At 39.3% G+C, this 12,641-nt stretch overlaps 1 protein-coding gene across 1 annotated transcript in view; it reads left to right on the forward strand.

Moving 5' to 3' along the window:
* Positions 1-12,641, forward strand: part of LOC115210623 (polyribonucleotide nucleotidyltransferase 1, mitochondrial-like) — a 578,459-nt gene that overhangs the window by 5,673 nt on the left and 560,145 nt on the right. Inside the window, exons 4-5 of the mRNA XM_029779226.2 lie at positions 2,094-2,199; positions 12,064-12,113. Coding sequence (XP_029635086.2) covers positions 2,094-2,199; positions 12,064-12,113 — 156 coding nt within the window. The remainder of the gene's footprint in view (positions 1-2,093; positions 2,200-12,063; positions 12,114-12,641) is intronic.

Raw genomic sequence — 12,641 nt, forward strand, 5'->3', positions numbered from 1 at the left:
GTTCTCCACCATTTTAATCTATAGACCCAGCTTTGATTATTATTTTATTTTTGTGGCCCTCCATAACCATTTGATGTTTAAAAACTAGTTTTGATAGAAGCTTCTTTCAAAACTCCTATTTTGTTTTTCACACATTAACTCGTGTAGGTTGAACTACGTAAAATGTTAGAGAAAGAAACTTAACTATTTCTTGCAATACATATCATTACATATATCTAAAGCAAAATTTTTTCAGGGGCCCTTAAAATACGACTGTGGATTCCCAATTTACTATTTTGTTGTGTGGACCCCCAAAATTCTTGTATGGACCCTAGATGAGAACTTCTGCTCTTTATCTTTCAGCTGAAATTTCTGCCAAAGTTGTTAAAAATAGTCTTAGTTACATTGTGGGGTTGATATAACCCCCTCATTCACCACCGACCCTAAATTATTGACCTTGCCCCTGTCATCGTTATTTCAATGTCTGCTTTTCCATGTTGTCCTGGATTGCACAGAATTTGTCAAGGTGGATTTTTCTACTGCCAGGTGCCCTTCCTGTCACCTACCCTCAACCATTTCCAAGTAAGGTAATATTTCTCAATCACCGGACAGGTTTCTCATGGAAGATTAGAAATCGACACCACTTGCATGAAGGTGACACTTGTTTACAACTATCACATGATATTACCGCAAGGGGACACACCCACATACTCTCACTCACATACACACACATACATACACACACACACACACACACAGAGGATGATATGTATATGTGTGTCTGTGCATGTGTATGTAATGATGGGTTTTCTCAGTTTCCATCTACCAAATCCACTCAAGGCTTTCGTTGGCCTATAGAAGACATTTGCCTGTGGTGTCACACAATGAGACTGAACTCTAAGGCACATGGTTGTGAAGCAAACTTCTAAACCACACAGCCACACCATGTTGTTGCCTACCAAATTTCACTCATGTCGTTAGTCAACTGGTGTGTATCACAGAAGGCCATTGTCCAAGGTGCTACGCAGTGAAATTGGAATCTAAAACTGTTGTTGTGAAACAAACAGTTTATCCACACAGCAATTCCTCCTTGTCCTGCTGCTCCTGCACCTGCTCCTCCTTCTCCTCTTCCTCCTTCTCCTCTTCTCCTTCTCCTCTTCTCCTTCTCCTCTTCCTCCTGCCCCTCTTCCTCCTGCCCCTCTTCCTCCTGCCCCTCTTCCTCCTGCCCCTCTTCCTCCTGCCCCTCTTCCTCCTGCTCCTCTTCCTCCTGCTCCTCTTTCTCCTCCTGCTCCCCATCCTCCTCGTCCTCCTGCTCCTTGTCCTCCTGCTCCTTGTCCTCCTCATTCTCCTCATCCTTGGCTTGCTCCAGCTCGTCCTCCTGCTCCTCAACCTCCTCGTCATTGTTGTCCTCCTCTTCCTCCCCCTCCTCTCCCTTTTCTATGCTTGCAGGGTCAGGTGGAATTTGTTAAGACAAATTTTATACAGCTGAATGCCTTTCCTGTTGCCAACCCTCACCTGAAATTTCCCCCATGGCCAGACATGTTTTTCCTGGAAAACTAGAAACAAACAAACAATATTTCTTGTATGATAGTAAACCTTGTTTACAATCATTGCAACATGTCAAGACAAGGGTATGTATACACACACACACACATGGCAGGCTTCTTTTAGTTTCTGTCTACCCAGTCCATGTGCAAATCTTTGCTCATCCTGGTATTATAGTAGAAAACACTTGGCCAAGGTACCATGCTGTGGGATTGAACCAACGATCACAACGTTGTGAAACAAGCTTCTTAATTACACAGTCATTTGTTTTTAAATATTTAAATATTTACAGTGGAGATGCGTGGCTTAGTGGTTAGGGTGTTAGTCTCATGATTGTAAGATTGTGGTTTCGATTCCTAGACCGGGTGACACATTGTGTTCTTGAGCAAAACACTTCATTTCATGTTGCTTCAGTCCACTCAGTTGGCAAAAATAACTAACGCTGTGATGGACTGGCATCCCATCCAGAAGGGGAATTTATATGCCATGGAATCTGGGAAACCGGCTCTTCTGAGTTGGCAAGACTCGGGGAGGAACTTTACTTATTTTTTTACTTTTAATATTTTCAGGTGGATTTCCGACAGAAAGCTGCAGCAGCCGGTCGTATACCTACCAATTATTTACGAAGGGAAATTGGTAGTACGCAACACGAGATATTAACAAGTAGAATGATAGGTAATTATTGCTTTAACACTTATAACATTTGGTAATATTTGTTATTTATTTCAGATTTCAGGCAATGAGCTGGCAGAACCGTTACCATGCTGGACCAGATCCTTAGCAACATTTCTTCTGACTTCATGTTCTGAGTTCAAATTCTGCTAGAGTCGACTTTGCCTTTCATCTTTTTTGGGTTGAGAATATAAATACCTATTTCTTTACTACCCACAAGGGTCTAAACACAGAGGGGACAAACAAGGACAGACAAACGGATTAAGTTGATGATATCGACCCCAGTGCATAACTGATACTTATTTAATTGACCCTGAAAGGATGAAAGGCAAAGTCATCCTCGACGGAATTTGAACTCAGAACGTAGTGGCAGATGAAATATCGCTAAGCATTTCACCCGGCGTGCTAACGTTTCTGCCAGCTTGCCGCCATAAGAATATAAGTACCAGTTGAACACTGAGGTTGATGTAATCATCTTACCCCCGCCTCCCCACTCGAAATTACTAGCCTTGTACCAAATCTGCATTTGTTAGTTCTAATTTAAGGTGTTGGTCCAGTAGAATTATTTAGCACATTGGACAAAATGCATTTTGCTTATGTTTATGTTGTGAGTTCAAATTCAACTGAGGGTGAACATTGTGAAGTCGATGACATAGGTACCAGTTAAGTCTTGGAGTCTATGTAATTTGCCTACTCTCCTCCCTTAGAATTTCAGGCCTTGTGTCTTGAGCAGAAAAGATTATAAATTTCAAAGATGTCAATTTTTATCTTTTTTTTTAATTTTCTTTTGGCAAAAGATTTTATGATAGGAGATCATTTGGCAAAAATTGAAACAGTTGCTTTGAGGTAGATTTATGATAACTATGTAAGATGTACATACAGTTATATTCACTTGTACTAATTCAGAAACATTGAAACATGCTGGTGTCGCAGAAAAAAAGCACCTGTGTTGTACCTTATAAAAAGCAGTTGTGCTGGCACCATATAAAAAGCAGTTGTGCTGGCACCATATAAAAAGCACCTGTGCTCGTACCACATTGAAAGCACCTGTGCTGGCACCATATAAAAGGCACCTGTGCTGGCACCTATGGTGACACCTTATAAAAAGCACATGTGCTCGTGCCACATTGAGAGCACTTGTGCTGGCATCATATAAAAAGCAGTTGTGCTGGCCTCATATAAAAAGCACCTGTGCTCATGCCACATTGAAAGCACCTGTGCTCGTGCTGGTACCACGAAGAAAGCACCTGTGCTAGCGTTATGTAAAAGGCATTTTATGCAGGCAGTCATGAAATTGCATTGTCGTTTAAGCAATGTTCCAAAATATAATTTTTAAGTAATACATTTAATTAATGTTTTTAAGAACAATGAATGTTTATGTGGTTATTCATTTCCTTTTTGCACCTGTGCAGACTCATAGATACACACATATATGTATATCATATGTTTATCTATCTTGATACCTCGCCAGATATTTTTTTATATGTGAATATTTGATATATTGTAGCAATAATAATTTGCGTGTGGCTGTTTCACCAGCGCCAAATGGCTGTCAAATTTCGGATCTTTTCGGTTTGAACAGCAGTTTTGAACATAATTTCTGAGTAACTAAAAAATTTTAAACTTCGTATACTGGTAGAATGTGTTTATAAAACATGTTTTTCTCTTGGCTTTATTGAAAAAATTCTATAGTTTGTAAGATATTTGTTGTTTTTTTCTTCAAATTCTGCAATTTCAACCAATCACTGACGTCTGTTGAGGTAAAAAAAACATTCTGTGCTGTATGAATATGCCCCTCGTTTAAGAAACAGATTGGGTTTATTTACATTTGTGAAGAAAAAAAAGATACCCTTTCCCCCACCCCTAACCCTAACTAACCCTAACCCTAAAAGAGATTAAAATGCAATAGATCGATACTAGGGTCATAATTATGGGTGACAATTTCATATGACACCGCTAGAAAAACTGCCGTTCAAACCGAAAAGATCCCAAATTTCCCTTAAATTACATCCTGTCATCTTTAAAAAAAAAAGGACAGGATTTTAACTGCTGGATACTATGATACTATGTCTGTTCAGTCAGGGCGGACCTTGAACCGAACAACAACAACAACAGTAGCGGGATTCTCATCTCAAAGTGTGGAACCCGTTGTCATCGAGACAAACTTAGGTACGCAGAGTTATCTACCTTACCCAGCGTCATGATTCCAGTTCTGTTAAGTTTTGAAATCGTGAGACATGTGAAAGTGTCAGCTGTTGATCTCACATTAATTCTAATAATCAGTCGGTAAACATCAGAAGATGAGAATTTAAAGAGAAGAGAAACACGGTCTATTGTAATGATGCTGATGGAAAATGATAGGGGATTTAAGATGGAATTCAGTTTCATCACATGATACAGATTGGGGTAAAGGGAGCTAAACAGCTTTAGATTGCGTCCCTTTGATGGAATGTATCTCTTGCTTATCTCCCCTGCAAATTAAAAATTTTCTTTCTGTCAATCTTTGAAAGTCTCCTTATATGTCAGGGGAAGTAATCTTTTTCTCTTTCTGCTATTCTGTCTGGTTTTCACAAGTTTGCACAGATAAATTAAGAGCTGGAGTTCTTACGGCTAAGATTACTAATAAATGGAAAATATTTCTGATTGAGAGTGAAATGCTTTATAGAGCAAGCACAGCTGTGTGGTTAAGGAGCTTGCTTTGCAACCGCGCGGTTTCCGGTTCAGTCTCATTATGCGTCATTTAGAGCAAGTGTTTTCTACTATAGCCCCCTGAGCCCATAAATAGCTTGTAAGTGAATTTAGTAGACGGAAACTGAAAGATGTGTATATGGAAGCCCGTCGTATATGTATTCACACACACATACACCTTCATCATCATTTAGCGTTCTTTTTTCATGCAGGCATGGGTCAGACTGTTTGACTGGAACTTGTAAGCTGGAGAGCTGCACCAGGCTCCAGTCTGTTTTGGTTTGGTTTCTACAGCTTGATGCCCTTCCTAATGCCAACCACTCCACAGAGTGTACTGGGTGCCTTTTGTATGTCACTGGTACTTGCCACTAAGTCGCTAAGCTTTGTGTCTTCTGAAGTGTAGCAAATCACCAACAGTCTCGGTCACTTGTCATCTCCTCCATGAAACTCAACATCCAGAGATCATATTTCATCACCTCATCCCACATCTTCCTGGGTTGACTTCTTCCCCCGTGTTCCCTCCACAGTTAGAGATTGGCATTTTTTACACAGCTCTCCTCAACCATGCACATGGCCATACCAGTGCCGTCTTCTCTCTTGCACACTACATCTGATGCCTCTTGTACCCAGTTCATCTCTTTAGACACACAAACTCTATCGTATGTGAAACCCTGACGTTACCCATCCACCGAAGCATACTAGCTTAATTTTTTTCAAGCCTTTGTGTGTCCTCTGCAGTCACAGCCCGTGTTTCACTACCATGTAGCATGGCTGTTTGCACACAGGCATCATATAATCTGCCTTTCACTCTGAAGGAGGGACCCTTTGTTACCAAAAAAGATAGCAGCTCTCTGAGCCTTCAACCAGCCAGTTCTTTTTCTAGCAGCTACACCCTTAGAGCATCCTCCTCCACTGCTGCTTTGGTCACCTAGGTAACGGAAGCTATCTACTACATCTAAATATTAACCCTGGGCATATGACAGTCTTTTGTTTGTACAGTCCTAGTGTTTATTGTGCCTACATATCTGCCTCACACAAAGACTACTTTCTCTGTTTACCTTCCTCTGATACTGCTGCACCTCTTATGTGTCCGTAGCTGGCACCAGGTACACTTTATGTTGTTTCTACCTATGCCGTATCTACATGTCAAGCAGGGCCATCTCCCTGAAGGGATTTATGATTTGTCTGTTTCTTTACTTACTAAGACTGGTCTTTGCAAAATTAGCTCTCAGACTCTTTCTATTCTACTCTAGGCACAAGGCCCGAAATTTTGGGGGAGGGGTCCAGTCGATTAGATTGACTCCAGTACGCAACTTTTACTTAATTTGACCCTGAAAGGATGAAAGGCAAAGTCGACCTCGGTGGAATTTGAAATCCGAACGTAAAGACAGATGAAATACCGCTGAGCATTTCGTCCAGCGTGCTAATATATCTAAGGCCCTTTGATTCTAGACCTTGCTCTCACGCCTGAAATTTCTTTCCTAGTTCTGGTAGTGATTCAGCAATAAGAGCAAAGTCATCAGCATAGAGGAGCTCAGGTATATTGAGTATTAGTACACATTTCTGTAGCATTTTTATTTAGAAGACAGCTGCATTAAATAACTTCACATCTAACATTATGCCAGTTTCTGTTTTTATGCAGCACCACTTCTTTGGGTTATACACCTTAGAATATTTTTTAGGTGATCTGCCTCCAAATTTTTAGCTATATATATGTGTTAATATATATATATATATATATATATATTAAATAACTTCTTATATTGAACTCTACTATTTCCTTCTATTTATCTCTCTCATATCATCTCTGATGATGGGATATCTTTTATATCCCTGAAACAGCCGTAAGACTACCCTTCTCTTTATAAAATGTCCCAGTAATTTCACACTGCCTTGGCTTTGTAGTTTCATTTTATTTAACATACACACACTCACATATGGCCTGTGTTAGACTCTTCACTCATACTATTATTGAACCGGGGGTCTAACAGTGGTCCTTCCTTACATAGCATTACCTACCTTTTGGGGGTCTTCTGGATACCCCTCTCATATATGTGTGTGTGTGTGTTTGGGTTTGTTACTCCACCACTGCCTAACAACTGAAGTTGGTTTGTTTATGCCCCCTCCTCCCTTGTAACTTAGTAGTTTGGCAAAATGATTGATAGAATAAGTATCAGACTTAAAAAAAATATAAGCACAGGAGGAGATTTGTTTGACTAAAGACTTCAAGGTGGTGCCCCAGCATGGCCGTAACACAATGACAAACAGGTAAAAAGCTAATAAATTTCTGTGTAATTTATGTGATTATCTTCTAAGGTATTTTAGATCTAGGTTGGATGGGTTCTGGTTATTTTGGTTTGGCTGCTTTTGGCTGTTTTTCCCATATTAAAACCGAAGCTATTTGAAGTTTTTGAGGAAACCATTTATTTATACATATATATATATATACTAGCAGTATCGCCCGGCGTTGCTCAGGTTTGTAAGGGAAATAACTATAAAGCATTTTTAGAGAGTTATAGCCAAAAGATAGCAAAAAAATGGAAAAAAATTATGGTAAATTTCTTTTGAGAGTAAAAAAAGGTGGAGTTGCGTCCCATAGACAGTTTGCAGTTTGTGTTTCTGATTCTCGACCCCATGTCGAATTTATCGATTTTTTTCAGAACTGGGGGAACTTTTCAAAATTTTCGCTGCGTTAGTTTTGAATTATGACATTGGGCTATGTGTGTGTCAAGTTTCATCAGAATCGGTTGAAAGCCGTGGTCAGGGTGAGGGTACGAGAAAACAGACACACAGAAACACACACAGACAAACTGCCGTTTATATATAGAGAGATATATATATTCATTTACTTGTTTCAGTCATTTGACTGTGGCCATGCTGGAGCACCACCTTTAGTAAAAAAAATCGACCCCTAGGACTTATTCATTGTAAGTCGAGTACTTATTCTGTCGGTATCTTTGGTTGAACCGCTAAATTATGGGGACACAAACACACCAACATTGGTTGTCATGCAATGGTGGACACACACACACATACATATACACAATGGGCTTCTTTCAGGTTCCTTCTACCAAATCCACTTACAAGGCTTTGGTTGACTTGAGGCTATAGTAGAAAACACTTGCCCAAGGTGCCATGTGGTTGGGAAGCAAGCTTCTTACCACACAGCTGTGCTGTGCCTATATATATATATGTATAAATATATACATATGTGTGTGTATTGAACCAATCCTATGACTGGCACCCGGCTGATGCCAGGACCCCTGGACTGGAGATACATAAAAAGCACTATCCGAATCGTGACCGATGCCAGCGCCGCCTCGACTGGCTTCCGTGTCGGTGGCATGTAAAAAGCACCATCCGAATCGTAGCCGAAGCCAGTGCCGCCTCGACTGGCTTCCGTGCAGGTGGCACGTAAAATGCACCAATCCGACCGTGGCCAATGCCAGCCTTGCCTGGCACCAGTGCAGGTGGCACGTAAAAAGCACCCACTACACTCACAGAGTGGTTGGCGTTAGGAAGGGCATCCAGCTGTAGAAACATTGCCAGATAAGACCGGAGCCTGGTGCAGCCTTCTGGCTTCCCAGATCCCCGGTCGAACCGTCCAACCCATGCTAGCATGGAGAACGGACGTTAAACAATGATGATGATGATGATGTGTGTGTGTATAAATGTATGTGTGTGTGTGTATAAATGTATGTGTGAGTGTGTTACTGTCTCTCTGCCTTGATTTCGTGTGATAGTTTTAAACAAGTGTTTCTGTCATGCAAGGGGTTTCCTTTATTTCCAATCTTCTGTAAAAACATTTCTGGTCATGGGGGAATATTACCTTGCTTGGAAGGTTGGTGACAGGAAGGGCGTCCAACCATAGAAGAATCTGTCTCAGCAAATTCCTTCTGACGCATACAAGCATAGAAAAAGTTAATGTTAAAACTATGATGAGAACAGCAATAACATGTGGGCCTTTGGCAAATGTAGAGTAAAGTCAAAAAAAGGCTGTTACAAAATGAAGTTTGTGATCCCTGCTGTTGAAGTTGCTTGAACCAAAATATTGATTTGTATTGCAAATCATTCTACAGTTAGCTGATTGTTATTTGTTCTCCGATTAATAAAGAAGAGCAAGCTGTCTTATGTGAGAGTTGCTTTAATTGAAAACACTTTCATACATCTGTCATTTAATTCACATTCTTAGGTTCTTAACTGGAGATTACAATCTTGACACAAACGTATATCGTTGATAATTAATCTGTCTGTCTGTCTGCCTGCCTGCCTGCCTGCCTGCCTGCCTATCTGTCTATCTATCTAGCTATCTATGTCTCTCTCTCTCTATCTCTCTCTATCTATCTATCTATCTATCTATCTATCTATCTATCTATCTATCTATATCTATCTAAATCTATCTATCTATCTATCTATATCTATCTATATCTATCTATCTATATCTATCTATCTATATCTATCTATATCTATCTATCTTTCTATCATCTATCTTTCTATATCTATCTATCTACCTACCTACCTACATATGCACACACACATGCACATGTTCACATTCCACTAGCACAGGTGCTTTTATGTGCCACCAGCACAGGTGCTTTTTATATGCCATTGGCAATGGGTGCCAGGTGCATGACACCAGCATTGGCACACACACACACAAACATGCAATCACACACATGATGGGCTTCTTTCAGTTTCCATCTACCAAATCCACTCACAAGGCTTTGGTTAGCTTGGGGCTATAGTAGAAGAGACTTATCCAAGGTTCCACAGTGTGACTAAAGACAAGACGTGTTTGGGAAGCAATTACTCAGATATGCCTGTGCCTTTCTGCCTGTGAAATCCTGCATGGTGTTGAAATACTTAATTTAATTATATAATATTATACATTATTCACAATGGACAGATAGGTTTCTTCACCTTGTTTGTTGTTACCACAACGTTTTGGCTGATGTACTCTCCAGCCTTCATCAGGTGTTCCTGTGGAATTTCGAATCTAACCCTTTAGTTGATTAACAGGGTACCCTGTTCTCATTCCTAAGGTATTTTTTGCTGATGTTATATGCCCACGGGCATATAGTGTAGTGGTTGAGAGCGCAGGCTGCTAACTCTAAGATTTCGGGTTCAATCCCAGGCAGTGACTTGAATAAATAATAGTAATAATACCATCAGCAAAAAATTACCTTAAGAACGAGAACAGAGTACCCCATTAGTCAGATGAAGGGTTGAGTTCAAAATTCCACCAGGACACCTGATGAAGGCTGCTCCAGCCTTCATCAGGTGTCCTGCCGCAGTGTTGTGGTAACAACAAACAAGATGGGGACACATATCCATCCAATGTAAATAATGTACATAATTCCTCATCCATAAAATATAGAACAGTATATAATATTGGTTTCAAATTATGGCACAAGGCCAGCAATTTTAGTGGAGTGGGTAAGTCAATTACATTGACTCCAGTGCTCAACTGGTACTTATTTTATCGACCCTAAAAGGCAAAGTCCACCTTGGCGGCATTTAAACTCAAAATGTAAAGACGAATGAAATGTCTCTAAGCATTTTGCCTGATGTGCTAACGATTCTGCAAGCTCATAGCCTAAGCTAATTAATTATATGATATCAATCAACAGACTAGTTTAAATCTAACTGGTGTTAGTGGCTTGGTTAGTAATCTACTAACCAATTAAAGATTAATTGGTTAGTAGACTAATTAATTGTCTCCCTACTAATATTTAGTCAACCATTAATCTATTAAATTAATCAGTAGATTAAAGATTAATTTACTAATTAAACTTAAACCAACTAATTAAATGTAGATTAATGATTAATTAGAATTGAATTAAATCTGCTGTTAGCAGATAGAAATAAATATTTTCTGTGATTAGCAAAAAAAAAAATAATTTGAACAGAGAAACATTTATACAATGTTTAGTCTGGAGTTAAGGAATGGAATATTTTAAGAGTAGTTTGGTTGTGTCCAACCAGTTTTAAGGTTTAGCAATGATCTTTGTAGTTTCTCTGAGATTGGTGAGTTTGATTTGGTTGATGTTTAGTTTGATCATAATATCCATCCATGCGTTTTGGTTTCCCACTAGTTTTAAAAGGGTCGTGGTGGTTGAGCTCTCAAGAATCTACTCCATAGGGCCCTTTCGGAAACAACCATCGTTAAATTTTCCTGTTGGATTCCCAAAGGCGACCAATCATCAAGTAACTTGCAAGACAATACTCCACCCCCACCTCAACTAAAGTGGGTGGTGGGTCTAGTACTGAGGGGGGTGACTTTGTGCCAAGTAAGCAAAAATGGTAACTGGCCTTGTGAGTCCCAAGAAAAGTGAAAGAAAAAATATTGGAAGAAGCATTAAGGAAACTACTATGATAAAATTTTAAAATTCTGATCTCTTGACTCTTAACTTGTGCATTCAAGCTGTAAATCGAAGATGAAATCTTTAAAGCTATTTCTCACTAGCGGTATTGCCCGGCATTGCTTGGGTTTTGACACTTTAGAATTGGAATTTTTGAAAAGTAAAAATATTGCATTATGTAGCTTGTTATTCTCTTTAAGTGAACATTTTTCTAGTTGAAATACGCCCAAAAATGGCGAAACAGCAGTAAAAAAATCGTAAAAAATAGGTATTTTCATAGAAGAAAAAGCACCTTTTAGATGTAAATAATTTCTGGTGTTAACATGGTCAGATTTGAATTTTTTCTTCTACAAAAGGAAGAGCAAGCATTCTTCTATCATACTCTCAGTTTTAGTCAACTTGCGCCGCAGGGTCTCGGAGGAGATAGTGTTAGTTGAAGGCTACCAAACCGGCCATACACAGACAACTTCAGCTTTATATATAGAGAGATTAAGTTCCAATTCTTAATTAAGAAATTCATATTTGTTTTCACTAAGGTGGCGAGCTGGCAGAATCCTTACCACACCAGACAAAATGCTTAATGTTATTTCTTCTGTTTCCATGTTCTGAGTTCAAATTCTGTCACGGTTAACTTCGCCTTTCATCTTTTTGGGGGCTTCATAAATTAAGTACCAATTCAACATTGGTGTTGGTGTAATCAACTTAACCACCCCCACCCCTAATTGTTGGCCTTCTACCAGAATTTGAAATCAAATCTTTGTTTTTACTTTCCAGATCTTATTAAGCTATTTCTTTTTCCTTGTTTTACTTCCTGCAGATCGTTCACTCCGACCATTATTTCCTCAAGGATTTTGCAATGAAACTCAGGTAAATTGCCATTTTTTTTAAATGTCATTTTTACAGTGCATGTTAATTTTTTTTTTTTTTTTTTTTTTTTTTTTTTTTGTATTATTGATCAATAGTGAAAGAGTGAAAGCAGTTCTGAATTATTTCTATATTAAAACCTAAATATATTATGATATATTGACACAGGCATGGCTGTGCGATAAGAAGTTTGCTTCACAAACAAGTTCTGAGTTTTGTCCCACTGTGTGGCATCTGGGGTGAGTGTCTTCTTGCCGAAGCCATGCAAGTGGATTTGGTAAACAGAATCTGAAAGAAGCTTGTGGTGTGTATGTATATATATATATATATATATATATATATATATACACACTCTAGTGAAGGTGCATGGTTAGAGCGTCGAGCTTACGATCATGAGGTTGTGAGCTCAAATCCTGGACCGGGCTGCGTGTAGTGTTCTTGAGCAAGACACTTTATTTCACATTGCTCCAGTTCACTCAACTGTAGAAATGAGTTGCGACGTCACAGGTGCCAAGCTGTATCAGCCCCTTT

This window comes from Octopus sinensis, linkage group LG4 (assembly GCF_006345805.1).
Source record: "Octopus sinensis linkage group LG4, ASM634580v1, whole genome shotgun sequence".
In the NCBI taxonomy this organism is placed as follows: Eukaryota; Metazoa; Mollusca; class Cephalopoda; order Octopoda; family Octopodidae; genus Octopus; species Octopus sinensis.